The 27,615-nt window shown below is 41.3% G+C and overlaps 1 protein-coding gene across 38 annotated transcripts in view; it reads right to left on the reverse strand.

Annotated features, from left to right (window-relative positions):
* USP54 (ubiquitin specific peptidase 54) overlaps nucleotides 1-27,615 on the reverse strand; it is a 132,620-nt gene that overhangs the window by 19,736 nt on the left and 85,269 nt on the right. For 12 of the 38 annotated variants that reach the window (XM_021072539.1, XM_021072543.1, XM_021072540.1 and 9 more), the window contains 16 exons: nucleotides 22,456-22,590; nucleotides 20,032-20,145; nucleotides 19,810-19,892; nucleotides 19,277-19,382; nucleotides 19,035-19,181; nucleotides 16,735-16,884; nucleotides 15,001-15,169; nucleotides 12,768-12,938; nucleotides 11,279-11,323; nucleotides 10,033-10,164; nucleotides 9,527-9,907; nucleotides 9,054-9,285; nucleotides 7,419-7,552; nucleotides 4,115-4,282; nucleotides 1,360-1,494; nucleotides 243-438 (listed from right to left, as the gene is read on the reverse strand). In XM_021072539.1, coding sequence (XP_020928198.1) covers nucleotides 243-438; nucleotides 1,360-1,494; nucleotides 4,115-4,282; nucleotides 7,419-7,552; nucleotides 9,054-9,285; nucleotides 9,527-9,907; nucleotides 10,033-10,164; nucleotides 11,279-11,323; nucleotides 12,768-12,938; nucleotides 15,001-15,169; nucleotides 16,735-16,884; nucleotides 19,035-19,181; nucleotides 19,277-19,382; nucleotides 19,810-19,892; nucleotides 20,032-20,145; nucleotides 22,456-22,590 — 2,498 coding nt within the window. The remainder of the gene's footprint in view (nucleotides 1-242; nucleotides 439-1,359; nucleotides 1,495-4,114; nucleotides 4,283-7,418; nucleotides 7,553-9,053; nucleotides 9,286-9,526; nucleotides 9,908-10,032; nucleotides 10,165-11,278; nucleotides 11,324-12,767; nucleotides 12,939-15,000; nucleotides 15,170-16,734; nucleotides 16,885-19,034; nucleotides 19,182-19,276; nucleotides 19,383-19,809; nucleotides 19,893-20,031; nucleotides 20,146-22,455; nucleotides 22,591-27,615) is intronic. The other 26 variants (XM_021072558.1, XM_021072550.1, XM_021072549.1 and 23 more) reach the window with 7 other exon arrangements.

The raw sequence follows: 27,615 nt of genomic DNA on the forward strand, positions 1-27,615 counted from the left end.
GGAAATATGGACAAGTGGTCTATTTATTGCACTATACTTTCTGCATCTTTCTAGGAACTATTAAGAAAAGAACCGGTAGTGGGATGAGCTTCTCATGGTATGTCTGACCTGAGAGAGAAAAAATTTTTTGAGAGGACTCTTCTCTCCCCTGTAGTCGCCAAGACAATGAGAGCTGGCTATGGAGCACCCACCGTCACTTCCTCCCCTGGTATCCAAAATCTACAATGATTCCCAGGCACTACCTTGTTGGCTGAGGGAGGGCCCCCCCCTGTGAGGGGAGGCAGGCTGAGGGCTGCGACGGCGGCTGAGATGATTGCTGCTGCTGCATGCGATCCTGCAGGCTCCGTGCTTTTCGAATACTGATTTGCAACTTCTTATCGACTAGGGCTCTGCTGTGCGTGCTAGAGCTGGCACCATGCAGGGCAAGTCTTAGTTTAGCTAAAATGCAAAAGAAAATATAGCAGAAACAGAACCCAAAATGCAAACAAAAGAAAAAGAATAAAATTGAACCAAAAATGAGCAAAGATAGGCAGTGAAACTCAAAATATGCAGCAGGAATGCAAGGCGTGGACCATGCATATGCTGTCCAGGGCACAGAGGTGCCTCTGGCTAGCTGTAAGGAACATTCATGGAAACCATGGGGGCCAAATAGGTTAATTCAAATTTTAAAAACAAACAAACAAAAAGCTAAACTAAAATAAGTCAGGAAGATAAACTGGTGCTTCCATCTTAGACATTGCCACTCTCATTGTCCTTTGCAACTGACCTGTCCAACTCTGGTCTCCATGCTCTGCTCCCAACTCCCCTTTCCCAACGGCCAACAGCGGAAGTAAGATCCAAACCTGCATCTGTCTTTATAGAACACGGCTCCTGTGGGTCACATTTAAGAACCAGGATACAAATTCTAAGCCTTAGTCCCTTGCTGTAACGTTATGGTGCAGTACACCAGGAAGGCAGGGGAGAAACATAAAGAATCAAATACGCAATGCAAAGGCACAGGCCTGGAAAGTCACAGCCAATTTATTCATTTCTTCCTGCCCTAAGTTCCACCTCACTAGTCAGTGACTAGAGAAAAAGCAGACTAACCTCACAATTGAGGCCTAACTTTATCTTGGGATTAGAAGTTAGGCATGGCTGGATGGTTTATTCTGTGGATTCCTACTGAGGTTTTTCCAGTAAATATCCATAAGCCAAAGTGACAAGACCTAGCACATTTAGAAATTTGAAGGACAAAAGATAGCTTTTGGGAAGTGAGAGTAAGGAGACTTAAAAGCTGTTTTTATCCTATCTGAGTGACTAATAATACCTACTGTGAAGTTAGTCAAATGTGCCATAGCCACAGCGGTTAGAGTTACTTACAGATAGCTTCGTTACAGAGAGCCAAAGCCGCAGCACAGTCTCCCTTCTGTTCCAGGTGCAGTGACTCTTCAAACACTGAATTTGCCTCTTGCAGGGACCTCTCAAAGCCGTCATTCCTCCCTGAAAGGGCCAGCACTTTTCATTTTCATTACAATCCGTTCCAGTTTTTCCTATGTGCTATTGTTTCCCTTCAGTGTACACACATCCTTGCTGCTTTGCCCTTATTCCAACTGATCATTACTATTAAAAATTCTCTGAAACAGGTAGGACATCCAATATTGCCTTAACCTTACCAAAGCCATGAAAGAGGAGCATGTCATAGTCCACCACACATTCCAACTCCAAGATCTCTTAGGGAGTCCCTCAAGAAAAAAACAAAGTGTTGTCGATAGCAGAAGGGTTGGTTTTTATGGCTGGAATGGACCTGCTTTTCCACGGTGCAAAAGGATACATCTTGGCAACCAGTGTCCAATGCACCAGATCTCCACTGAGACCTCCACTGCTGTATTAAGGCAAAGGTAGCTTCACTACTCTGTGGAAAGCCTTATGTAACACTTATGTCCTACATTAATTTGTAGTCCTCTCTGTACCATCTGCACCTGGAAAATCAGTACCCTTCTCGGGCACAGGAGCTCTACAGTTCCCAACTTACTGTATCAACCAGGGACCGCTTTTGTGGTTGGGTTGCACACACACCTTTCACTAGCACTGCAAGTATTCACTTTTATCATGCGACTGCTCACCAAACCTACCATAAAAAACTCAGCTTCCCATACAGTGAGCATGAGATGTTGCTTCCTGCCCTGAAACTGAATGTGTGCCAGATGAAAAAGTGAGAAGGTATTAGAAGGGCAATGTTTGTAAAAGAATCTTCAAGTTTGTGTACCTCTTTGTCTTTTATTCACTCATAACCATAAAGTGGTAGTAATCTAAGTTCACCTACAATTGAGAATAATGGTCAGTTTTCACAAGCTCACAAGAAAAAAAAAATCATTTCTCCCACAATGTCCCCATCCTCCATTAACTTCCAGCTGGATATGGTAAGAAAAGCTCTTCATACCCCTAACATCACTCCCTAATTCACCAGAGCTTCACCATAGAGCAGTGGGAAGGTAAAAGGGAAGTAGCAGGTTGGTTCTGAAGAACTTGACATTTGGGTTCTACTCCACCACCAGAGATATGGTTCCCCTACCTCTCAGCAGCAAATTTTATCATTATATCTAGGTGACGGCTAGAGCAATTAATACAGAAAAAGTTCTCTACAGAAATATAGGCAATCCATAGTTGATCAATCATTATACTAGATTTTAATTCTTATCCTCCAGAATCTTGGCACTCCACTCCTTGCTCTTCCAGGAGATGTTAAACCAAAGTGTATGGAGAAGTGACAATGAAATGGAGCCAGAGGGATCCCCTCTCAACTCTTAGGCACTAGACCCAAATGACAGACATGGGGAGAAAAGCAAGAGAAGAAGATGACAAGACCCCTCTTTCAGAAGTAATATGAACCTGAGACACCAATGTGATGTAGCTGAAGGATAAAAAGGAAGAACAAACTATCCAAATACAGGGACAGCTAAGAAATTAGGAATGATAAACTAATTTGGAGACAAATACAATGCCTTGGGAAGATAACGTAACAACTTCCTTGAATTGAAAGACAGTAGGATTAGAGGAGAAAAGCAGCCCCCAAATAAGCCCAGGAAGCTTCTCTAAGTGTTGATGAGAGACATGAATAGAAAGCAGCGGCCCAAGACAGCATTGGCTCCTGTTCTTTATGCTGCTTTAGCACAATTTGTTGCATTTGGAGGTTCTAAATAATAAATTCACTTTATAGAAAGAAAAACAGAGGTACAGGTTTCAGGACCAATTGAAAATAGATACCTCAGCCTTTCTGAATTCCTATTTTGAAGGCTAATCTCTGCTGGTAAAAAGTGATGCCCTAAAGCAACTGAAGAAAAGAAAGTAACGTGGAGCAGCTGGGAAAGCTTAAATAAAGTCCATGAAAATCGTGTGAGACAGGGAAATGATCAGAGGATCAAAAGGCAATCAGGCTCCGTGTTGCTAGAACCGGTTTGGTAGACCCACTCGCCTGATACGCAGGTGGGAACTCTCAAGGGCATGTTTCTGCTGAGCAGACCAATTCCCTTCACTGTCAGTGTGGCTCACTCACTGTCTTTTCCTGCTGCTTCTAAACTGTGAGTCGTTTAATTTATATCTTCTATAGATGTTTATCAGAAATATTTTTCATGAACAATACACTATCACTAATCTATAGACTTTTTTTTTTTTTTTTTTTTTTTTTTTTGCCATTTCTTGGGCCACTCTCGCAGCATATGGAGGTTCCCAGGCTAGGGGTCAAATCGGAGCTGTAGCCGCCGGCCTACACCACAGCCACAGCAATGCCGGATCCGAGCCGTGTCTGCAACCTACACCACAGCTCATGGCAACGCCGGATCCTTAACCCACTGAGCAAGGGCAGGGATCAAACCCGCAATCTCATGGTTCCTAGTCGGATTTGTTAACCACTGAGCCATGACAGGAACTCCTATAGACTTTTAATAAATGGGCCCCAAATCAGTGCCTGTCTCTAATCAATAGGCTTGTTACCTCCTACTTTAGCTCTCATTGAAAGGCTGAATTAAGATAAAATAAAACTTTGCTAAAGAGAAGACAGGATTTATGAGCTTGAATATTCTTTTCTCCGCTCTCTCTCTGACCCTGTCACTCACAACCTAACGCTCACAACAATTACCCTGATTCTGAAGTTCATCTAAGTCCATGAAGCGGCTGGGATGAGGGTTAAACCCTTTAGCTGCCTCTAATTCCTTTTCCCGTTTCCTTCGAAGTTCCTGTTCCTGCGCCCTTCTGGCCACCTCTTCTTGCAATTCATCCAGTTCACTTTTGGAAGGCATCTCCCCACCTGGAATACAAACAAGGAAGAAGATAAGTCGCCACATTTCCATAACCGAGAGTAAGCACTTGCTGTTATTTATGGCCACTGCACTGCTTTTCCTTTGTAACTCTTGGCTTCAATGTGGAGTTTATCTTTGAATAGTGCTTTCCACTATGAGTTTCAGATGAGACTTGAGCCATGAATAATTAATATTATCATCATTGAGTGCTTTTTTCTGGCTGCACCCACAGCATGCAGAAGTTTCCAAGCCAGGGAATGAACCCAAGCCACAATAGTGACTTGAGCCATAGCTAACACCAGATCCTTAACCCACTGAGCCACCAGGGAATTCTTATAATTGAGTGCTTTATAACAACAATAACAACATGACAACTAACACTTGTTGAGTATTTACTATGTGACAGGCATAGTATGTAAATTTACATATATTATTTCATTTACTGTACATACCATAATATATAAGGTTAATACTATTATCACCCACATTTTAGGAATGAAGAAACTGAGTCATAAAGAGGATAAATAACTTGTCCAAAGTAAGAAAGATGGCTAGTGACAGAGCTGAATTAAAGTCAGATAGGTTAAATTCACAAGCCATGCTTTTAACCCTAAGGGAGCATTCTCTACCACTTGCTGCCACCGACTCACCAGGAAGCCTCAAGCAAGTCAATTTCTCCCCCTTAATTTCCACTACCTCTTTAGTGAGTTTGTAAAATATCCATAGTAGTAAAAATTTAATTTTATCAGTATTCACAGATGGACCAAATAGATCTAAAACAATGGATGTCCATGATACATTGAATGAAAAATCAAGTGACAGAGTATGTATAGTACGACTTTTATTTTTAAATGATAGTAATAAACTTATTTATACACTTATACGAGCATAGAAAGAGATGTAGAAAGATATATACCATAATGGTGACACTGGTTCCTTCAATTTGAGGATACAAAGGGCAAGTTACTGAATTGGTGAACTCATTTTTCTGTAATTTTTTAAAAGGGTGACCAAAGTCACCAGATAAAAAAATAGGGTTTATTACACAAAGAGGATAGTGAGGTAGTATGGTATGTGAGTAATTTATTCTAACTCCTTGCTAAATATCTTTTACCAGTTGAGGGATCCAGCTGGTGAATTCTATCCAACTTGTCCAGAATTAGGGCTATCAGTAAAATCATGAGACTCAATCTTTAGTGTGCTGAAAAGTTACTGGCTATCAAAGAAAAGAGAAGGGAGAATAGGCTCATGCAAAATCACAAGTTTCTCAAAGCAATGTAGTTAATATGAGACAAATTAAAATGTGGGAAATAGGGAGTTCCCATTGTGGTGCAGCAGAAAAGAATCCAACTAAGAACCACGAGATTACAGATTCGATCCCTGGCCTCACTCAGCGGGTTAAGGATCTGACATTGCCATGAGCTGTGGCGTAGGTCGCAGACACAGCTCGGATCTGGCATTGCTGTGGCTCCAGCGTAGGCAGGTGACTATAGCTCCGATTAGACCCCTAGCCTGGGAACCTCCAAACGCCGTGGGTACGACCCTAAAAAGGACAAAAGACAAAAAAATAAAATAAAGCGTGGGAAATAAACCAAGCATATAATTTTATTAGGAAGCATGAATTTCTTCCATGTGTTTCTCACTATAACCTATTCCCGCGCAGGATTTCAGAGCTTTCTGCTTTTACAGGCATTGTTCTGCTTTGCCAGATGTCAGCAACCTAAGGCAATCATACTTAAAAGAGAGTTCATGCCTTTTTACTCCTGCTGTATACTTCCCTTTCAGCCACCTCTAAGAACCTTCAGTGGCCATCAAGAAAACTTGTAAAGAACTTATTTATATGCATGACTGAGTCACTTTGCTGTCCAGCAGGAATTGACACAACATTGTCAATCAGCTATACTTTAATTAAATATATTTAATTATACATTTAAAGAAAAAAAGAGAACTGGTGGTCAGGCCAGTGATGTTCCTGGTCTCACCTCTACAGGTTAGCACATAGTATTCTATCCTCATCTCCCTAATGAGCTGGACACATATCTATACACAGAAGCTCATTAAATCAGACCATAGTTAGGTTTCTTCCCACACACTCTACTCCCAAATGGTCTAAGAGACCAGGGAAAAAAGGAAATACATCTCTCAGAGAAGATTGATCTCTAAGTCAGACGAGTAGACTCCAGAAGTCCTCAGCTGATTAAACAGTGTTAAATACTCACAGTTTCTCTCAAGCATTACAAAACATCTCCATGCTAGGAAAACTACATAGTTACCTCAATTTTCGGCTCTGAGTAAGTAAAGGATGTATTTATTTTATTTATTTGAATATGAACTATAAATATGTGTGTGTGGAAAGAATGTACAAAGGATACTAAACCTATGACCACCTCAACTCTCTCTACACTTAGTGTCTCATACTTGAAATTCCAATATTCCTTTATCTTCAGGCTTTGACTTGTTAAAATGCTTGTTTCTCTTAGAGGAAGCATACTTTAAACTATTTTCAGTCATTTACAACTAGTGTCAGAGAGTCAGATCACTCCTTTAGAACTTACCTCGTGAAGGAGGCACACAGGCACATTCAAAAAGGAAAAACAATGACTGCAGTAGCTCAGGTCACTGCAGAGGTATGGGTTTAATCCCTGGCCCAGCACAGTGGGTTAAAAAAAGATCTGCACTGCCGCGGTTCCAGTGTTATAGAGGCAGGGGTAAAAGTAATTTTGACCTGCTTATTTCCCAGTTTTACCGAGAGCCTACATGTTCCCCTTGTTTTCTCAATTCATAGTATACTAAACAATAAAAAATCCATTACCAAGAGGATGCCTCTATACCAAAGAAAGCCCTGGGACTTATTCTTCTGAGGAAAGCAGGTGCTACTAATTCTTTATCATATTTCTGTTCCTTCCTGGTGCCACCAGGGCTCTCTTCAGGGTGGAAAAGAACAACCAGGCAAGCCATGACAGAGAGCAACAAAGAAAAGTAAATCCAGAGATGAAGCCGGATCAAATGCCTTCATATTTACATTCTGATGGGATACCCAAAATACAATTGTTCTCTAATTTCAAATGTGATCAGATTAGGCTGTTTTCTAAACAGATTTGGCCGTAAAATTCAGTTCTCCAAATCTCGTGTCCTTTTGCTTACCTGATGGGGGCTGATTCTTTGTCCAGCCACTCCTGGATGCAATGGAGTCTGCCTCTAGGATGCTGCTACTGTGAGACTTTGGGATGTGACGCCAGGAAGGTACCAACCCAGCTGATCTCTTAGCATTTGGATCCCTTCAAAAGAGAAACTAGAGTCTAGTGAAAGCATCAGAAGGCTGATAACTAGCAACATTCCTAGGACTAAATTCCCTCCAAAAACAGATAAAAAAAAAAAAACCACCAAAAAACCACAAAACATCAAACTAATATAATCAAAAATATCTGCTAAATTACTGAAAAATTGAAATACCCACTTGTTCCATCTTATCTCACCTCATTCACATTTTTTTTTTTTGCATCTAGCACAGTATCTGGCACAAAACTTATTTAATGAATTAATAAACAAATGCTCTCATATGGACTGCCTTCCTCTTTCTTACACTTTTGTAGCATCTTCACATGTATAAAACTGAACAGGGTCCTGTGGCCAGGGAAGAGCAGTGGAAACGTATGAGGATATGGTTATCACTCCTCTAGAAGATATCACTCCTTTCAAAGCAGCTACACTATTAGGAAACTTGTCTCTGAGGCAATTCAGTAAAAGCAATGTATGGAGATTTAAACTTTTTTTTTTTTTTTTTTTTTGTCTTTTGTCTTTTTGTCTGTTGTTGTTGTTGTTGTTGTTGCTATTTCTTGGGCCGCTCCCGCGGCATATGGAGGTTCCCAGGCTAGGGGTCGAATTGGAGCTGTAGCCACCGGCCTACGCCAGAGCCACAGCAACGCGGGATCCGAGCCGCGTCTGCAACCTACACCACAGCTCACGGCAACGCCGGATCGTTAACCCACTGAGCAAGGGCAGGGACCGAACCCGCAACCTCATGGTTCCTAGTCGGATTCGTTAACCACTGCGCCACGACGGGAACTCCGAGATTTAAACTTTATAAAGTAAATGGGCCGTATGTACAGGGTGCAGTGACCACTATTAAACTGTCATCCTTATCTTATGGAATTACGAATATCATTGGCTTCAAAAGATACAGAATCTCCAGTGACCCTCAAAAAAAATCCTAAATAACAATTGGATTTTCTCTCTGATCACAGGATTACATAAGTTTTGATTCACTAACTCATTCTTTCATTAAGTTATTTACTAAACAAAGTAGTAAATAACTTTAAAAGTTGGAGTTCCCTTCGTGGCTCAGTGGTTAACGAATCCGACTAGAAACCATGAGGCCGGGGGTTCGATCCCTGGCCTTGCTCAGTGGGTTAAGGATCCGGCGTTGCCGGGAGCTGTGGTGTAGGTTGCAGATGCAGCTCGGATCCCGTGTTGCTGTGGCCCTGGCGTAGGCTGGTGGCTACAGCTCCGATTCGACCCCTAGCCTGGGAACCTCCATAAGCCACGGGAGCGGCCCAAGAAATGGCAAAAAGACAAAAACAAAAACAAAGTTGTCTCTCCTTTCTCAAACGCCTTTGCTCTTTCTCCCAGCAGAGGGTGGTGTTGTCACAGAAAGTTGATAGAACACAATACTTTGCTTGCCCACCAGATGGTAATAAAGTCCATCTCTCTACTGTTAGAGTAGAAAAACCTCTTTCTTGGTGGCACAGATTACTTTAAGAGACAAAAGCCAAACAATACCTGCAGACATTGGAGCTCTCAGGCAAGGCTGCATCCAGACTGACAGGGCTGCTGCTGTTCCTCTCACTGCTCTCATAGCCAGATTCCATTCGCTGGATTAGGCGAGGATGCTGCTCTAAAAGGTGACAGCCTGGCCGTGCTGGGCCCCAGATCTTGTACTGGGAGCTTGGTCCACCAGTTTTAATGTCATAAGCAGGTGGTTTGCTTAGTTCGTCCGGAGAAAATTCTTTAGCTATCCCAATCAAAGGACAAGTGTGAAAAAGGAGGTAGATTTACCATCTGCCTCAAATCAAGACATAACTAACCCCTCCCTCTAGTTACACTTTTAGTGAACTCATATCTCCGAATTTTTACCCTTCAAGGTAAAAAGGTACCTTGCCAAGTCTACTAGAAAACCCAGGGTTGTTTTTTTTTTTTAATACATAAATCAACTTTATTCAGAAACTCAATTCTTCCCGGACTATTTCCCTCACCTGAATCCTCTGAAAAGGGGCTAAGCTGGGTATAGCCACAGTGCTTCCTTTTGTCCTTACTAAAGATACTGTCAATATTCAGAGACTCCCGTTTGGGTCTCCATGTTGGACGATACTTGCTTGAAGAACTGGATTTTGACTCACTGCTGGTACTCTCCACTTCCCAGTCAAGAGAGTGTAAAGGCAGATTCCGAGGAGGTTTTTTGTCAGTCTGGTCTCCTCCCCTCCCTCCACAGGGAGTTCCTAGGTTGGTCTGAGAAGTCAGGGATGGTCTGTTATGGATCATATTACTGACTGTTTCTTTAAAATCCCTTAGTCTGTTGGTGCCACTGGATGACTTGGAGGCATTCCTGGGAGCCTGTTTCTCTTTCAGTGTTTCTCCTAAAAACACAAAGAATGAAATAATTATAAATGTCTAAAGTCATCTTGGACACCTGCAGACAGGAGAAGCCACAGGCTGAAGTGTGACAAACGATGAATAAAGAGAAGTTATGCAGGGTGCTTGCCTTCACTGTGGTAGCCTGAGGCCTGTGGCTCATCACCTTTCCTCCTGACCCGGCCAGAGCTTCTCTTGCGCTCTATCAGTGACCCTTTCTTGGATGGGAGTTTCTGATTACATTCACTATCAGTCAGGTGGCCTGAAAAACACAAAGAAATGGGGGTAAGCTGGTATCTGAGACTGACTTCCATCCTCTTGAGAACCTATTCTCCCTCTGGGATTTTTAGCAGTGCCACAAACTTAGTGGATCAGAAGTTGCAGAGGCCAAGGCCATGTGACTTAAGCAGGAAGCTCTCAATACATAAATGCAGAAAAGATAAAGTATTTAATGGGAACTTCCAAATATACGATGTCTCCTGAGCAATTACCAATCTCAATTCTGCTCATAATCCTTCCCAGAGACTCAGGACACCTTACTTGGTAGTTTTTAAAAGGCCAAAGTTTTAAAGATTATAAAAGAATGTCATGTACCAATACATTTTCACTCTCATAAACTGAAGACAGAGCTTTCCTTCTATTTTATTCACCAACACACACCAAGTAAAATTTTTATAATACTTGGTATCATCCCAGGTACCCCAGCCTTCTCCCCAAGAGTTGTGATTGTACATGGTTTTAAGAACTAGTTCTAAACATTCCTTAAATATGAACAATTTCAAAGGACATTTGAACCTTGAATAATTCTCATCCCCAGCCCTAACCTATGCTTTACCAAACTTGACTTCATCCAGAGATTATACTTCCTAGTTCCTCAATGCTAATCACTGGGAAACTTGGGAAATCTGGGCTCTTTTATGTAACTTGCCATACTTCATACCCACAGTATGTGAATATATGAATATGATCTGACAACAGCAAAGGTCAGATTCTAAAGGACATAATCGTCTAAGGTGCTAGAAGCCAGAGATGAATTAAGCAACTGAATTAAAGTGGAAAAATCCCTTAGGTATCTGAAATGTCTGAAAGCTAACAGAAATTTGTTTTCATATGTTAGTTTATGAAATACCTACATATTCAGCTATCAGCAGTGTAATGATGGGGCTACATATTTTCAATTATCCATGCAATCCTGTATTGCTTTTATCCAATCATTTGCTATTTCTGGGCCCATAAGAAAGATTTAAGAAATGAAGAAATCCATTAGAACAACTAAATCTACAAATATTAAACCAATGGGCATGTTCCCCTATGCGCCAGTCATTCATAGACTCTTAAAATACACCTGCCTCTCCTGGAAAATATGCCTTATTTACCCTGTGACTTGGTTTCTTGCTGGTTCACAGTTTCAGAAATATAATCTAAAAAAAAAAAAAACAATCACACTTTGTAGCAGACATCTATGCACTAGTCCTCAAAAGAAATCCAACATGAATCCAACGACATGTAGACCTCATTTGGTTTGAGTCAAACAAATCATTAAAAAATTATGACATTTTTAGAAGTTCCCATTGTGGCTCAGTGGAAATGAATCCAACTAGTATCCATGAGGTTGTGGGTTCGATCCCTGGCCTCGTTCAGTGGGTTAAGGATCCAGCACTGCTATGAGCTGCGGTGTAAGTCCAGATGCGGCTCAAATCTCTCGTTGCTGTGGCTGTGGCGTAGGCCAGCATCTGTAGCTCTGATTCGACCCCTAGCCTGGGAACTTCCATAATGCTGCAGGTGTGGCCCTAAAAAGGAAAAAAAAAAAAAAAAAAAAAAAGACATTTAAAAAAAATTATGACATTTATGAGATAATTGGATAATTGAACACCCATTGGTTATTAAGTAGTTTTAAGGAGTTATTAATATTTTTAAGTGTGATAATGATATGTTTAAAAAATGATTCTTTTAGAGATATATACTGAAATATTTATGGAAAAGGTGATATAACATCTGAGATTTGCTTCAAAATAATCCATGAATAGGGGAAGTGACCAGAGGTACAGATAAAACTAGATTGGCCACAAGTTATAATTATTGAAACTAGGTGATGGGCACATGAAGGGGCTGTATATTATTCTGCATACTTTTGAATATGTTTGAAATTCTCTATTTAAAAAAAAAAAAAAGTCATGTGCAGGATGTAAAGCACCAACCTAGGGCCATGGGATCACTAATTCCCAAGTGTCTGAGAGTATGGGCGCTATTCTATACCTTAGGTGATGAACTTTTCATCTCAGTAGTCAGTCACTCACTATTCTTCCTATTATGCCCTGTATTGACCTCTTCCACTGACAGAGGCACAATCTTATACAGATTAATACAGCAATTGAAGAATGGTCTCTGTGTGGAACTCACAATAACCAACAGGCTAGCTTTCCATTCTTCTGTTTCTCTGCCCTTCAGCAAGCCTACCAATGTGATGAGCAGGTTTTACCACCCATAAATATGCCCTTTCTCTCAAAGCCCTTCACTTGAAACAAAGTGGCATGAGAACACCACGAGGTGCAAGACCACAGGGATTTAATGGAGCACCATGAGAATGACAGGGATGGAGCAGGAAAAAAGCAGTTTTCAGAAGAAACAATCACATCAATAATCACATTACAATGGTCTTTATTGATTGACAGGACCATGTCCAGTGGAACATCACCATTCATTCAGAATTATGTTGCTTCTTTTCTTCCCACTCAGTTACCCAAGTTCTCTGCATTTCCCCCTCTGTATGACAAACATTTCTGACTTGCCCCAATTCTTTTTTCTTAGGAGACCCTCTCTGCAGAACTGAATCAGGCAAGCAGGGTCCACTGTATAAGTCCCTACCTGTGTCCCGACTGCTCTGAGACGTGGAATCATTCTCCACATTATAGATGACTGTCCCCTGAGAATCAGAAGAGAAGTGACTGATCACAGACTCATGGTGGGAGTGTTTGTAGGGATAGCTCTCCGTTGAGGAATCTGTTCGAGTATCACTTGAGATCGAGGGCTCCCTCCCTGAGGGAAGGAGACACATGCAAAGGTGAGGAAAGAGAGGACAGTGAAAAGAGACAAGGCAAAGAGCTGGATGGCAAAAAAGGTCCATAAGGTAAGAACTTACTAGACAGAAGGGTGAGAAGGCTATACCAGAGCCAGTCTTCCCAACACCCAACTTCAGATAACCCAGGCACACACACAATTCCTCCCACTCCTGCCCCTACCTTGCTGAAGCCCTTACTTTGCCTGCCATTGAGAATAACTGTGGGGCTTTTAGAAAACCTATGGGGGGAAAAGTAGAAGAAAGGAAAAGTTGTGAAAAGTAAGGTCTACTTAAATGGAGAGTCCTAGGCCGACCTGGTACACATAACCAGTTGTTTCCCTATCCCATAATTTTTCTCCGATACTGCCAGAAAAGTCACTTTAATAAATATAGTTGACATCACAAATTATAAGCACTTGTAATATCTCTGAGACATTGTCAGGCAGTTATTTCTACTTTAGTGTGAATCAGTTCAATTAGACTACTTTCCTCTGAATACCTGAGAGAAGCACAACAGTGGAAATGTGACTGAAGGAAGAAGGAGAGCAAGTCTAGGCAGGACACAAGCGTGGGAAGAACATACCAAGCAGGAGGCATGTATAAAAGGGAGGGGAAAGGGTTCCAAAGACAAGTATCTTCTCTTTTGAAATTATACTCAGGACCAGCCCTAGATCCAGAAGGGGAAAGGAACATTTCTTTTCTCTCCTTTCAGGAATCAAGCCAAAACCATTAGGGTTATATTTCTAGTATAGGATGAGTTTCTATGGGATAGCCTGAGACTTTAGCCCATCAAGCTGCAAATTGTTTCTACAGGAAAACATGATTTAAGTTCCAAACAATTGAATTAGAAGTGAACGACTGAGTCACAAGCTGAGGAATATTGCTACTGCACTTGGCATTTTAAAACAAAATTCTGGAGTTCCCGTCGTGGCGCAGTGGTTAACGAATCCGACTAGGAACCATGAGGTTGCGGGTTCGGTCCCTGCCCTTGCTCAGTGGGTTAACGATCCGGCGTTGCCGTGAGCTGTGGTGTAGGTTGCAGACGCGGCTCGGATCCCGCGTTGCTGTGGCTCTGGTGTAGGCCGGTGGCTACAACTCCGATTCAACCCCTAGCCTGGGAACCTCCATATGCCTCGGAGCGGCCCAAGAAATAACAACAACAAAAAAAAAAAAGACAAAAAGACAAAAAAAAAAAAAAAAAAAATTCTCTCTGGAGTTCCCTGGTGGTACAGCACATTAAAGATCTGACATTGTCACTGCCGTGGCAGGAGTTTGATCCCTGGCCTAGGAACTTCTGCATGCCACAGGCATGACCAATAAAATAAAATAAAATAAAATAAAAGTATCTCATCTCAAACAAAATGACTAGCTTTATAGTAACATACTATTTTTCTGGTATGTCACTGTTAAATTGCTAGTAAGAATCAGTCACCTTAGCAATATTAGAAGATTAAATAGTGAGGTTTCTCTCACAAACTTAACATCTCAGTCTAAATCAACGCAATCTCCTTCTCACTTCTGTTTTGTTTTGTTTTTTGTTTGTTTGTTTGTTTTTGTCTTTTTCCCATTTCTTGGCTGCTCCCTCGGCATATGGAGGTTCCCAGGCTAGGGGTCTAATCAGAGCTGTAGCCACCAGCCTACACCAGAGCCACAGCAACACGAGATCCGAGCCACGTCTGCAACCTACACCACAGCTCATGGCAACGCCGGATCCTTAACCCACTGAGCAAGGCCAGGGATCGAACCCGCAACCCCATAGCTCCTAGTTGGATTCGTTAACCACTGAGCTACGATGGGAACTCCTCCTCACTTCTGAATCGGGGTCAGATTATCTAGGTAACACATTCTTGAACACTGGAAGGAAACGAAGGCTGGCACAACTTGGGCTTCCGCACAAGTTGGCACTTCTTTCTTATCTCAGGGATAAGAAAGAAACTGGGTTCCTCCAAGCTGGGTTCTGTGCTAGGCTCAGGGCTGAGACCCAACTGTCCAGTGATCACGTTGGAGGGGGAGGGAAAAGTAAAGGGCTAGGCTGCTCACCTGAATCTTCACTATCGTAGCACGTCCTGCTGTATGACTGGAACTCAACTTGGGGGGGCAGGTCCTGGGTAGACACTGGGGTACCCTGGGGGTCTGCATAAAGCAGCAGCAAAGGCTGATAATGCCCCTTAATGCATTTGGTCACCACATCCTTCCATTTGGGCCCAATCTGAATCAGAAACAACCAGAAAGGCATGGCAAATATACTTCATATCCACAATTCAACACATATCTTTCTGTTCTATTTTTGAAGAAGATAAAAGAGATGAAAAGACAAGAGCTGGCCAAAGAGACAACAAAGGAGATCTCAGACCTAAACTTAATAGAATTTTTTGTTGTCTTTTTTTGTTAAATCCTTTTAGAAAGCACTAAAAACCCTATAAGAGATAGGAATAATGAATGAAATTACTTTCATTTCTGTAAAACATCAATTCAATTGTGAAATATGAATAAAAGTTCTCAAAGCTGAATATGTCATGTAAGGTGAATTCAGCTGCCTTGGTGATCAATCTTTTCACAGACATCAAATAAAAGTCCTTGTTTGAAATCTGTATTTTTATAATTTTATCCTAAATATTAAAATCATTTTTATAAAGCTAAAGATCAGGCAGAAACACTCTCACAGACTGAAAAATGACATTCCATTTCAGAGTTCACACACAGCAGGACATAAAATGTCAAACTGCTTAGAATAGACAGCTGAACCCCTCAGCCTTAGCTTTGTGCTGGATTCAGTGCTGCCACGGCAGTGGAAAAGAGCGACAGAATAGCCATGGAAACAACAATCCAACCAAATCCCCAAACTCATCCTCTCTGAAGTTTGAACCAGTCGCATTCTTAGATGATGTGCTCTTGGAGTCAGAAAACTAGCATAGTGCTTATTTCATAATGGACATTTAATAAATTTATGACTGAGTTATTTTAACTGAAACACATTTATATGCCTTGACTTACATACAAGTCTTATTTCATATTTTAGAAGGCAGGTATTATTTTTCAAATAAAAACCTAAAGCTCAAAGAATTTATGTAAGTTGCCCAAAATTAAAACAGTAAAAAAGATATGAAGAGAATCAGAGAATTTGACAAAGACTTTACTATTTGTGGAAGACACTATGTAAGATCCATGGATTGGTATAGATTATAGTCAGCAGTCTCCTAGCTACTGGCATCAAAAGAGGGTTCCTTACTGAGGCAGATCACCTAAACCAAACTACTTCAGCCACAGACTCTGTGGTTTAGATAGTACCAAGTTTCCAGCTTTAAATATCATCATAGCCTTATTTTCTCCACAGTATCTGTCAATCTAGGATAGAGTACTTCAGGGAGATAACAATCAGAGAATAATTCATAACAGCCCTAAGACAAAGTATTATACACTATTAATTCCAAGATTTGGAATTTTGAACTTCGTGCTAAGCTTATGACCTAACTTGAGGCATTAGATTGTCTTTGCTTAAACCAACCAATTAACATATTTTTCAAAAAGCCTTTTCACTCTAGATACAAAACTATGCTGAATGTTTGATGTAGGGGTTTATAAAAAACAGTAGAAGGTATACTGCTCCTATCCTCAAGGATCTTATTACTCTGTTGTTAAAGACAGGACTGATACTCTCATAAATTCAATAGATAGGCAGACGTTAAAATTATGAAAATGAATCACTGAAGACAAATAACTGTAGTTTTTTGTTCCAGTCACCAAACATGTCAAGAAGGGCTTAAATATTCCTACCTCCTTGACGTGAGCATCATCAAAATACATCCATTTGCGGATCTTTGTTTGGAAAAAGAATGTAGAATAATGTTTGCCATAGTAACAGATCATTCCGACTAAGTACAGTTCAGACTGCTTGGCCCGGTCATCTGTCACTCTGAAAAACAGCTGTGGGGAAAGAGGAGAAAGGAAAGAACAGTCACATAGTCAACCCTCTCACATTATCTCTCAGCAGACTCCATCATTTCTTAATTAAGCTACTGACTTGCTTCTCTACCCTTCAGCTAAGATTTTTTGCCAGTCCACATTAATCATCAGAAATGAACCTAAAAAGGCAAAATTTGGCAAAAAGTAAGACAGATAATGGCCTACTGGTAAGGTCATAATGTTTCTTCATACCTTTTAACAATATTTTCTTGCTGGGGCCTATCACAGGAGAGTCAGAAAAGTTGGGAAAAAATAAAGAACACTCTCAAGTTTCAAAAGTTATTTATCAGCTGGTCCCACAAATAAAAATTTCCTGCTGATAAACTAAGTAAAGGGTAAGAAGCCCTTAAAAGGAACAATCTGGAAGTTCCTATTGTAGTTCAGTGGAAACCAAATCTGACTAGCATTCATGAGGACACAGGTTCAATCCCTGACCTCACTCAGTGAGTTAAGGATCCGGCGTTGCCGTGAGCTGTATGTAGGTCACAGATGCAGCTCAGATCCGGTGTTGCTATGGCTGTGGCATAGGCCAGCGGCTATAGCTCCAATTCGACCCCTAGGCTGTGAACCTCCATATTCCTCAGGTGTGGTCCTAAAAAGACCAAAAAAAAAAAAAAAAAAGAACAATCTGGCCATCTGGTTACCAGTATTTCAGTTCCTAGATGTCAAGCACTGTACTAAGAGACATAGAAAATAACTGAAAAAAAGGACTCTTGCACTGAGAAATTTATTTGGTTGAGAAAACAAGCATAAAAATAAAACAAAACTAGAACAGAACAGAATACATAGGCTATAGAAATTTAGAAAAATGAGATTTTATTGTGTATATCGTGTCAGAGATTCCCTGGCAAAGAGACATAAAATAAGATCCCAGATAAGTCACTTATCCTTAACTATAGCTTAATGACATTAAAAAATAATAGCAAGGAGAGTTTCCACCGTGACTCAGTGGTTAACGAAACTGACTAGTATCCATGAGTACTAGGGTTTGATCCCTGGCCTTGCTCAGTAGGTTAATGATCTGGCGTTGCCCTGAGCTGTGATGTAGGTCACAGATGCTGCTCAGATCCCACATTGCTGTGGCTGTGGTGTAGGCCAGCAGCTGTAGCTCGGATTCAACCCCTAGCCTGGAAACCTCCATATGCTATGGGTGAGGCCCTAAAAAGACAAAAAAATAATTACAACAGCAAGGGATCTCCTTAGTCAAAGGACCACCTCAGGGGAAAATCAGTAGAAAGGAAAAGCATAGAACTTCTAGCTCTTCTCTTGAACTGAAGGGAAACCCTGGCTAGTAGGGCATGCAGCTGATAAGGTAAAGACTCCAAGTCTGAAGTCTGTTTACCTATTTCCCTGCAGATGCATGGAAAACCCACTAAAATTCTCATCCAAACCACTTCTTTACCTTCCCAACAAACACTGCTTCCCCATTATAAACTTAATATTCTAGGACTCGAATCACCAGCTTCTACCTCCTTCACCTCCCAATAGTAGCTCTAGTCACATCTCTGCAGACTCCAGCCACTGCAGTCAGATTCTTAACCCATTGCACCACAGCGGGAACTCCTGAATTAACTGATTTTTATCAGTAGCTAAGCTCTGCCCATCCATTCTAGGCCAAGATCATATCATGTCTTCTAAAAAGCCTTTACCACCTATGCAAAGGAGGTATGTAAGCATGGACATCCATGCACATGTATAGGTACGTATACACACAGTTTATTTTCTAAAATTCTTTTTTTTTTTTTTTTTTTTTTTTGTCTTTTTAGGGCCCCACCCATGGCATATGGAAGTTCCCAGGCTAGGGGTCGAATTGGAGCTGCAGCTGCTGGCCTATGCCACAGCCACAGCAAGGCCAGATCTGAGCCACACCTGCAATCTACACCACAGCTCACGGCAACACCAGATCCTTAACCCACTGAGTGGGGCCAGGGATCAAACCTGTGTCCTCGTAGTTATTAGTCAGGTTTGTTACCGCTGAACCACAATGGGAACTCCCCAAATTCTTTCATATCTGTCATTTAGGATATACCTTTGTGTTCAAAGTCCTTTTCCCTTGAGGAATACTAAGATACAAAAACACTAAATGAGAGATAAAGATAACTAACACTCACATCACCCAGCTTAAGGCAGGTGCCCAGGCTGTGAATGACATCCTCTGCCAAGTCTGAGTGGTCTGAGTCCCATACCAGTCCTATTGTGATAATCTGTGGAGCGTTCATCAACACACGGCGAATCCGAATCCTCTCTCCACAGTTGCTCTGAAATACATACATGAGGCTAGTTTGACATGTTTCCCACTGGCTCTGCCTCAGTTCCCCTCCCCACTCTGAACCCCACCCTTGACTTAACTCACCGGACAGTTCCGCAGATCCCCCATGGTGCTGGCATTCTGCAGCAGCTCACCAAACATGCTTGGTGAGGGTTTTTCTCGTCTTTCCAGCATACAAATAGCCTGATTGCTTCAAGATGAGGAATTGAATGGGGATGACATTGGGCTTGTACAGAGTTATAAAGCAGACAAATCATTCATGCAAATTCCTAACTCACATGTTTGATTTTCTTCCTCTGCCCACAATGCCAAAGACCCTTGTCCTGACCAGCCTTGGTGTCCCACAAACAACATTGAGTACCTCTGCCTGTCCCCAGATCCAAAGCTCATAGAATCCCCACTCCTCCTCCCACTTTGCTGGCCAGAACGGAGACTAAGAAAAGGGGAGGGAGAGGAAAGAAGGAGAACAAAAATTATTTTTAAATTATTGCTCTGAGTTCCTACAATGGAGCAAAGACTCAGCAATAAGGATATGAGCTATTTGAGTGCCTTCAGTTTAAACCTAGTCAACTGAAGGAGTGCCTAAGAATACAAACAGAGAACCCTGTAAGACTCACCAAAGGGAAGTGGTGGAGATATAATGCACCATCTGGATGAAAGGCAGCGGATCAGAAGTGGCGCCACAGCTAGTACATACACACTGAGCCCGGGGAGAAGAAAGCAAAACCAGCAGCCACAGTCATTAACTGTTTTGGCACCCATTTGACACCCTACATCCCAGGATAAAGTGTTCTTGAAGAAAAGGTCTAAGAAGTGATGGGGATAGAGATAAGGTTCACCTGCTCAAACAATGTCATTGCAAATTTCTGGTGGGAGATGCAGTGTTGGGCAGTACATATATCCTCTTTGGTTTCATCAGCAATGTGGAAGTGAATTCTCATCAGGAGGTTTTCCTAATAAAGAACAAAAGCAGTATATCAACAATACTTAAACAAAAGTACAAACTGGTTGGCAATTTACTCAGAGAAACTGTAATCCTCTTGGAAGGTAGGAATACCTCTGTTTTTTTTTTTTCTTTAATTTCTAATTTGAAATAAATATAAATTCATAGAAAGTTTCAAAAAAATTGTTCAGGGGGTCCACGTACCCATCACCCAGTTTCCTCCACTGGTGACATCTGACATAACTATAGTACAATATCCAAATCAGGAAATGGGCATCAGTGCAATCCACAGAATTTATTCAGATTTCACCAGTTTTACATACATTTATGTGTGTAGCTCTATGCAATTTTATCATTTGTATACTCATGTAACCACTCCCACAATCAAGATATAAAACCATTCCATCACCACAAGGCTCCCTCATGCAATCCCTTTATAACTTTACTTGCTCAATTCTAGCCCTAACACCTAGCAACCACTAATATGTTCTCCTATCTCTGTAATTTTATCATTTCAAGAATGTTACCTAAATGGGATCATGTAGTATATAACCTTTTGACATTATGGTTTTTACTCAGCTTGATACCTTTAAATCATTCAAGTTGTTGCATAAATCAATAGTTCAGTCCTTTTTTATTGCTGCACAATATTCCATGGTATAGAAGTACCACAGTTTGTTTTGCCGTCTACTCATTAGAAGCATTTGGGGAGCTCTTACTGTGGTGCAGTGGGTTAAGAATCTGATGGCAGCAGCTTGGGTCATGATGGAGTTTCGGGTTCAAATCCTGGCCTGTGCCATGGGTTAAAGGATCTGGGGTTGCTGCCACTGCCACGCAGATTCAATCCCTGGCACAGGAAATTCCACATGCCACAAGTTCAGTTATTAAAAAAAAAAAAATAAAGCATTTGGGACTTTTTAGTTTGGGGCTATTATAAATAAAGCATCTGGGAGTTCCCACTGTAGTGCTGACTAATAACCACGAGGATACAGATTCAATCCCTGGCCTCACTCACTGGGTTAAAGATCGGGCATTTCCCTGATCTGTGGTGTAGGTCACAGATGTGGCTCGGATGTGGTCTTGCTGTGGCTGTGGCATAGGCCGGCAGCTGCAGCTCCAATTCAACCCCTAGCCTGGGAACTTCCATATGCCAGAGGTGCAGCCCTAAAAAGACAAAACAAACAAAAACCCCACAAATAAAGCATCTATGAACATTCATGTACAAGTTTTTGTATGAACACACATTTTCATCTCTCTGGGATACACATTCAGGAATGCAACCGCTGAATCATGGTAGTTTCCAAGTTTATTTTAGTTTTTTTTTCCTGTCCTCAGAAATATTTGGAAAGTTTTATTAAAATGTTTTGTGTTATCTTTTAACCAACACCAAAAAGAGGAAATTTTGCGACTGTTCCAAACAAGAGAGTCACTTCAGAGAGGAGCTGGCATGTGTGTTCAGGATTGGTGTCTGCTTTCCCAGGCTGCTCTTCCCATCCTGGGGCACCCTGGGCTTAGACAGCCAGTCCCAGGAGCTGGCTTCCTAGGAGCCCTGGCTGGCCCTGGAATGAGTGAGTGAGCAAACCCCTATCCTCAGGAAGTTTAGTTTTTTACCAGTTTTCCTGAGTGGCTATAACATTGTACATTCCCACCAGCAATAAATCAGCAATCCAGTTTCTCAGGAGTACCCCTGATTTTAGCCTAGATTTTACCCTGTAATGAGATGTATATCATTCTCAGATTGTTTAGTGGTTGTGCAGAGGCTTTTGAAGGTGAACGGATAGAACCCAGAACTCAGAAGAGTGAGGGTCATCTACTAAAAGCTACTGGGAGTAATGTAGCGATCTAAACAGCACATCACACTTGTGCTAAGGACTCAACTATTCTCTGTTTAATTATCTTCAGTAACACAGGAGTTCTCAAAGTGCAGTCCCCAGATTAGCAGCATCCATATTAGCATTACCTGGGCACTTATTAAAGTACTCTTAAGCCCCAATCCAGATCTACTGAATCAGAAACTCAAGGGAGTGGGGCCCAGTAACTTGTATTTTAACAAGCCTTATCTCCTTTGAAGGTGAGAGCTACTGTTCTGTGTGATAACAAGCACAAAACTACCTTAAGCCTGAAGGAAAAAGAATAAACCTACTAGGCAATGCACACTGCATTAACAAAGATACCTTAGAGCTCTGAGAAACCAGGGGAATTCCTAGTTCTAATTGTAAAGACCAGAAGCACAGTAAATACCATGGTAAAGCAGCTAGTCCCTGATGGAGACCATCAACAGTCTCACCCAAATCAAAGAGGGCCAGAGGCCAGCACTTACAAAGCACTCTGCAGCATCATCCATAATTCCCAGCTGGAAACGCTGTTCATCCTGAAAAGTCTTTGCCAGAGCACTGCGGAGAGCGTCAGATGGAAGCACTTTTTCACTACTACACTGAAACTGGTTAAAGATTCCCTGTAGGGAAAAGGTTAGACAAGGGGAAAAATACAGTGCTGTTACTGAGTTTCTACACACCTCAGTCTGTCATGCTAGCATTTTTGTACTTACAGCTATGGAATCAAATGTACTTCCCCTAAGTTAACATGCTTGTGGTTATTAATAAAAGAGTTAAAAATCAAGATCCATAATAAAGAATCTTTACTTTTTGCTCTTTCATCTGAGTGTGACACCACCATCAAGGACATATTAAGACAGATCAAGGTCATGAGTTAATGTAATGCAGTTATCTCCTTTCCTCTGATATAGACAGAGGTATATTGTCTACTGTAAAAAGATAAATTACATATAAATGAATTGGTAAATTATTCTCTGGGGGCTCATCCTATGAAACTTGGTCCCGTTCTTTTAAATTGTTTACCTACATTAAATTACCAAAAAATAAAACGAGTGAAATAACAAACATCTATATATCTAACCCCTAGAAATGAGAAATCCATCATGTTTACTTCCACTCTACAGATAAAGCTAAAATCCCATTTCAGACCAGCCATTCACTATCACTACTCACTATCAAGAGTTTGTTGCACAACCTTCTGTTTTGAATACTTTTACATATGTATGTACATGTATATGTATATATCCCTTAATAACACATAGAATGCCTGTGTGTATGTATTTTTTGTTTATGTGAAAAAGGATCACACTAAAGGTGTTTCCATTGTGGCCAGCAGGTTAAGAACCTGACTAGTATCCATGAGGATGTGGGTTTGATCCCTGGCCTTGCTCAGTGGCTTAAAGATGCAGACTTGCTGCAAGCGGTGGTGTAGGTCGCAGATGTGGCTTGGATCTGGCATTGCTGTGGCTGTGGCATAGACTGGCAGCTGCAGCTCCAATTGGACCACCTAACCTGGGTACTTCCCTATGCATAGTTGTGGCCCTGAAACAAACAAAAAAAGTATCACATTGAATTTTACTTTTTTTGTTTTCTTTAGGGCCACACCACAGCATAGGGAAGTTCCTAGGCTAGGGGCCACAACCACAGCCAGAGCAACACCAGATCCGAGCCACATCTGCGACCTACAGCACAGGTCACGGCACTGCTGAATCCTTAACCCACTGAACGGGGCCAGGGATTGAAACCACATCCTCATGGATAGCATAAGAGTTCCCGCTGTGGCTTGGAGATTAAGAACTTGACCAGTATCCATAAGTATGCAGTTTGATACCTGGCCTCGCTCAGTGGGTTAAGGATCCAGCATTGCTGCAAGTTTCAGTGTAGGTCAGCAGCTACAGCTCTGATTTGACCCCTAGCCCAGGAACGTCCATATGCCACAAGTTCGGCCCTAAAAAGAAAAAAAAAATTCAGCATCATTTTTGAGGTTACCCACATATTTCATATCTTTCCGCTGCTGTATAGTATTTTTTATCAGGTTACTATATCATACCTATTTATCTATTCTCATCCTATTTTTGTTGTTTCTGACCGCACTCACAGCATGCAAAAGTTCCCAGGCCAGGGATCAAATCCTCACCACAGCAGTGACCAGAGCCAATGCAGTGACAATGCTGGATCCTTAACTCAATGAGCCACCAGGGAATCCCTATACATTTCTTTACTGACAGATATTTTGGCAATCTCCAATTTTTTACTATGCCAACTTAAATTTTCACCACTTCATGAATATGAATAAACTTCTCCCTACCTTTGTCAGAAATTAATAAAGTCAGACTTGTTAATTTTAGTCTTTCTAACTACATTTAGTTTTTCTGGCTCTTCCCTGAGTACCACATGTAGCAAATACCTTCTTCTAGTTTTCTGGTGTCTTTCAAGTGCAGCAGTTTTGTTTTGTCTTGTTTTTTTCTTTTGGTGTATTTAAATGTATCTATTGTCTCCATCTTTACCTTCACCTAAAACAATGATTAATGTGATATCCTGAGAATGGAAACAAAGAGTGGCGACAAGTGGCATCTGGATTGGGGTGTCCTTCTCAAGTGGTATCAGACCTTCCACACAGAGATTGCAAAGTGCTCCTTGACATCACAAGGCTCCGATCTAGACAAAACCACCCAGACATACAACTCAACCATGTTGAGTTATATATCAACATGCCAAAGAATGTCACTCGCTTCAAATCCTTGTTAGTAATTTCTTCAGATTAAAAAAAAAAATTCCGGAGTTCCCATTGTGGCCCAGCGGAAACGAAAATCCAACTAGGAACCATGAGGTTTCGAGTTCAATCCCTGAGGTGGGTTAAGGATCCGGTGTTGCCGTGAGCTGTGGTGTAGGTCACAGATGCAGCTTGGATCCTGCATTGGTAACTGTGGCGTAGGCCAGCAGCTATAGCTCTGATTAGACCCTTAGCCTGGGAACCTCCACATGCAGGGAGTACGGCCCTGAAAAGACAAAAAGACCAAAAAAAAAAAAAAAAAAAAAAATCCAAGTTGGAGTTCCCACTGTGGCACAACAGGATTGGCAGCATCTCTGCAGTGCTAGGACACAGATTTGATCCCTGACCCAGCACAGCAGTAAGAATCCCGCATTGATACTGCCACAACGTAGGTCACAACTGCTGCTCAGATTTGATCCCTGGCCCAGGGACTCCATATGCCATGGAGCAGACAAAAAAGAAAAAAAAAAAATTCCAGGGTTATTTTTCAGACTTACTTTATAAACCTGCCTATGTGAGCTAAGAATAGAAGGTCTCACCAACCTAGAATGGCTAATTATTATTTTTTTTTTTCTTTTTGGTCTTTTTAGGGCCGTACCTTGCAGCATATGGAGGTTTCCAAGCTGGAGGTCCAAGAGGAAACACAGCCACCAGCCTACGACACAGCAACGCCAGATCCGAACCACATCTACAACCAACACCACCAACCAACACCACAGCTCACAGCCACACCAGATCCGCAATCCACTGAGCGAGGCCAGGGATCAAACCTGCATCCTCATGGACACTATTCGGGCTCGACACCACTGAGCCACAATGGGAACTCCCTAGAATAGCTAATTCTTTGTCCTCATTTTACTTGATATTTTACTTGCAATAGCTTGGTGACTCATTCCCTTCAGATTTTTATTCAAATATTACCTTCTCAATGTAATATTTCATGGTCACTCTATTTAAGATTGCAAGCTGTACACACTCTTGCCAAACCTCACTTTTTTTTGGCTTTTTTAGGGCTGCACCCAGGGCATATGGAGGTTCCCAGGCTAAGGGTCTAATCGGAGCTACCAGTGCCAGTAACAAGCACATCAGATCTGAGCCAGGTCTGCGACCTACACCACAGCTCACCACAATGACAGATCCTTAACCCACTGAGGAAGGCCAGGGATCGAACTCGCAACCTCATGGTTCCTAGTCATATTCATTTACACTGTGCCATGAACTCCCAAACCTCCCACTCTTACTTGTTTTATTTTTCATTGTGATACAGTTACCACAGGAAATACATATCATGTATTTTACTTACTTATGGTCTAACTGGACTCTCTAGATTATAAGGACAGAAATTTTTGTCCTTTAATTCCTTGCTACACTCCCAGCACCTAGAATGATACTGGCAGGTAAAAGGCAACCAATAACCAGTTTTAAATTAATGAATAAATTATGTTATATGGGTAGGTCTTATTAAGGGAAAATATTAAGTCCCTTCTCTTTTTTTAAGCAGATAAAAGAATCACCTAGAAAAGATAAAAATTGTTCTTAAAGTAATGCAAAATGGGACTAAATCTCATTCTGTTCATTTCAAGTTGGAACTGTTTTCGTCACTCTATTCCCTTACTAGCATCATCCCACCTCATAAACATTGAACATCTATCCCTACAGCAACTTGAGAGAAATTTACTGTGTAATCTGCTATCATTTCCCTACAAACAAGTCCATTTGACATAGAGAAGGTAGGACCAGTAAAGCATATTTAGTATTATTTAATAAGCTAGGATGTGGGGGAAAGTCTATTATAATTACTTTAAGTTACTTTATTTTTTTAACATTTTTTTTTCTTTTTCTTTTTTAGGGTCGCACCTTCAGCATAGGGAAGTTCCCAGGCTAGGAGTCAAATCAGAGCTGCAGCTGCCAGTCTATGCCACAGCCACAGCAATGCAGGATCCAAGTCACATCTGCAACCTACACCACAGCTCATGGTAACATGGGATCCATTACCCACCAAGTGAGGCTAGGGATAGAACTCGCATCCTCATGAATACTAGTAGGGTTTGTTACTGCTGAGCCATGATGGCAACTCCTATGTTATTTTAGATTGACCTAGAACATTTTTTTCACAAATCTATTTTAAGATCAAGTAAAGGTAGGGGAAGACCTTCCATAATTTGCTGTCAGAAGCAGAAGAATGTCTATCAGTGACCCCTTAAACTAGACCCAAAGGAAAGGTCTACGACCACAGTTAAACACAAAAGGCAACTGGATATCTGCCAAGTGACCAATGAAATTCTGGAACTTGGGGAAATGTGAAGAAACAAAGAAAAAGGAAGATGGAAAAAGAAGTAGTGACTGCTTTTACAAATGGTGATCTGAACACTTGATGAAATATTGAAATAAAATCACCTCAGCTTGGCAATACTTGTAATTACTATCATACCCTAATCTGCTGCTCTTCTCAGTTATTAAGGGTAAGACATAACTGTTCACAAAGGCTCCAACTCTACAGCAAAGGATGGATGAAGTCTGATCTTTTATTCAGAATCCAAAATTGGTTCCGAAACAAACCAATGGAAAATTAGTTCCAGGATAGTTCTGTACAAATATAACATATGCAAGCTACAGCCCCTTTAATCTTTCTCAACTGGGTTTCCTCAGGAACTAAGCCCTAATACTCTAAGGCATCAACAGTTCCTAATGGATTAACTTCTCTCCTATGCATACCACTAGTTATGTTACCATCCTAGAGAGAATTAAGAAAACAGTCACACAAAATACTGCGTCTGGTAGTTCATATGACCCTGTTTAAGAAATGACAGGGCTCCACTGAAAGATGGCAGAGTAGTAGTTCCCAGCCCTGTTACTTACCAACTATATAAAC

The sequence above is a fragment of the Sus scrofa genome, chromosome 14 (genome assembly GCF_000003025.6).
Source record: "Sus scrofa isolate TJ Tabasco breed Duroc chromosome 14, Sscrofa11.1, whole genome shotgun sequence".
Lineage (NCBI taxonomy): Eukaryota > Metazoa > Chordata > Mammalia > Artiodactyla > Suidae > Sus > Sus scrofa.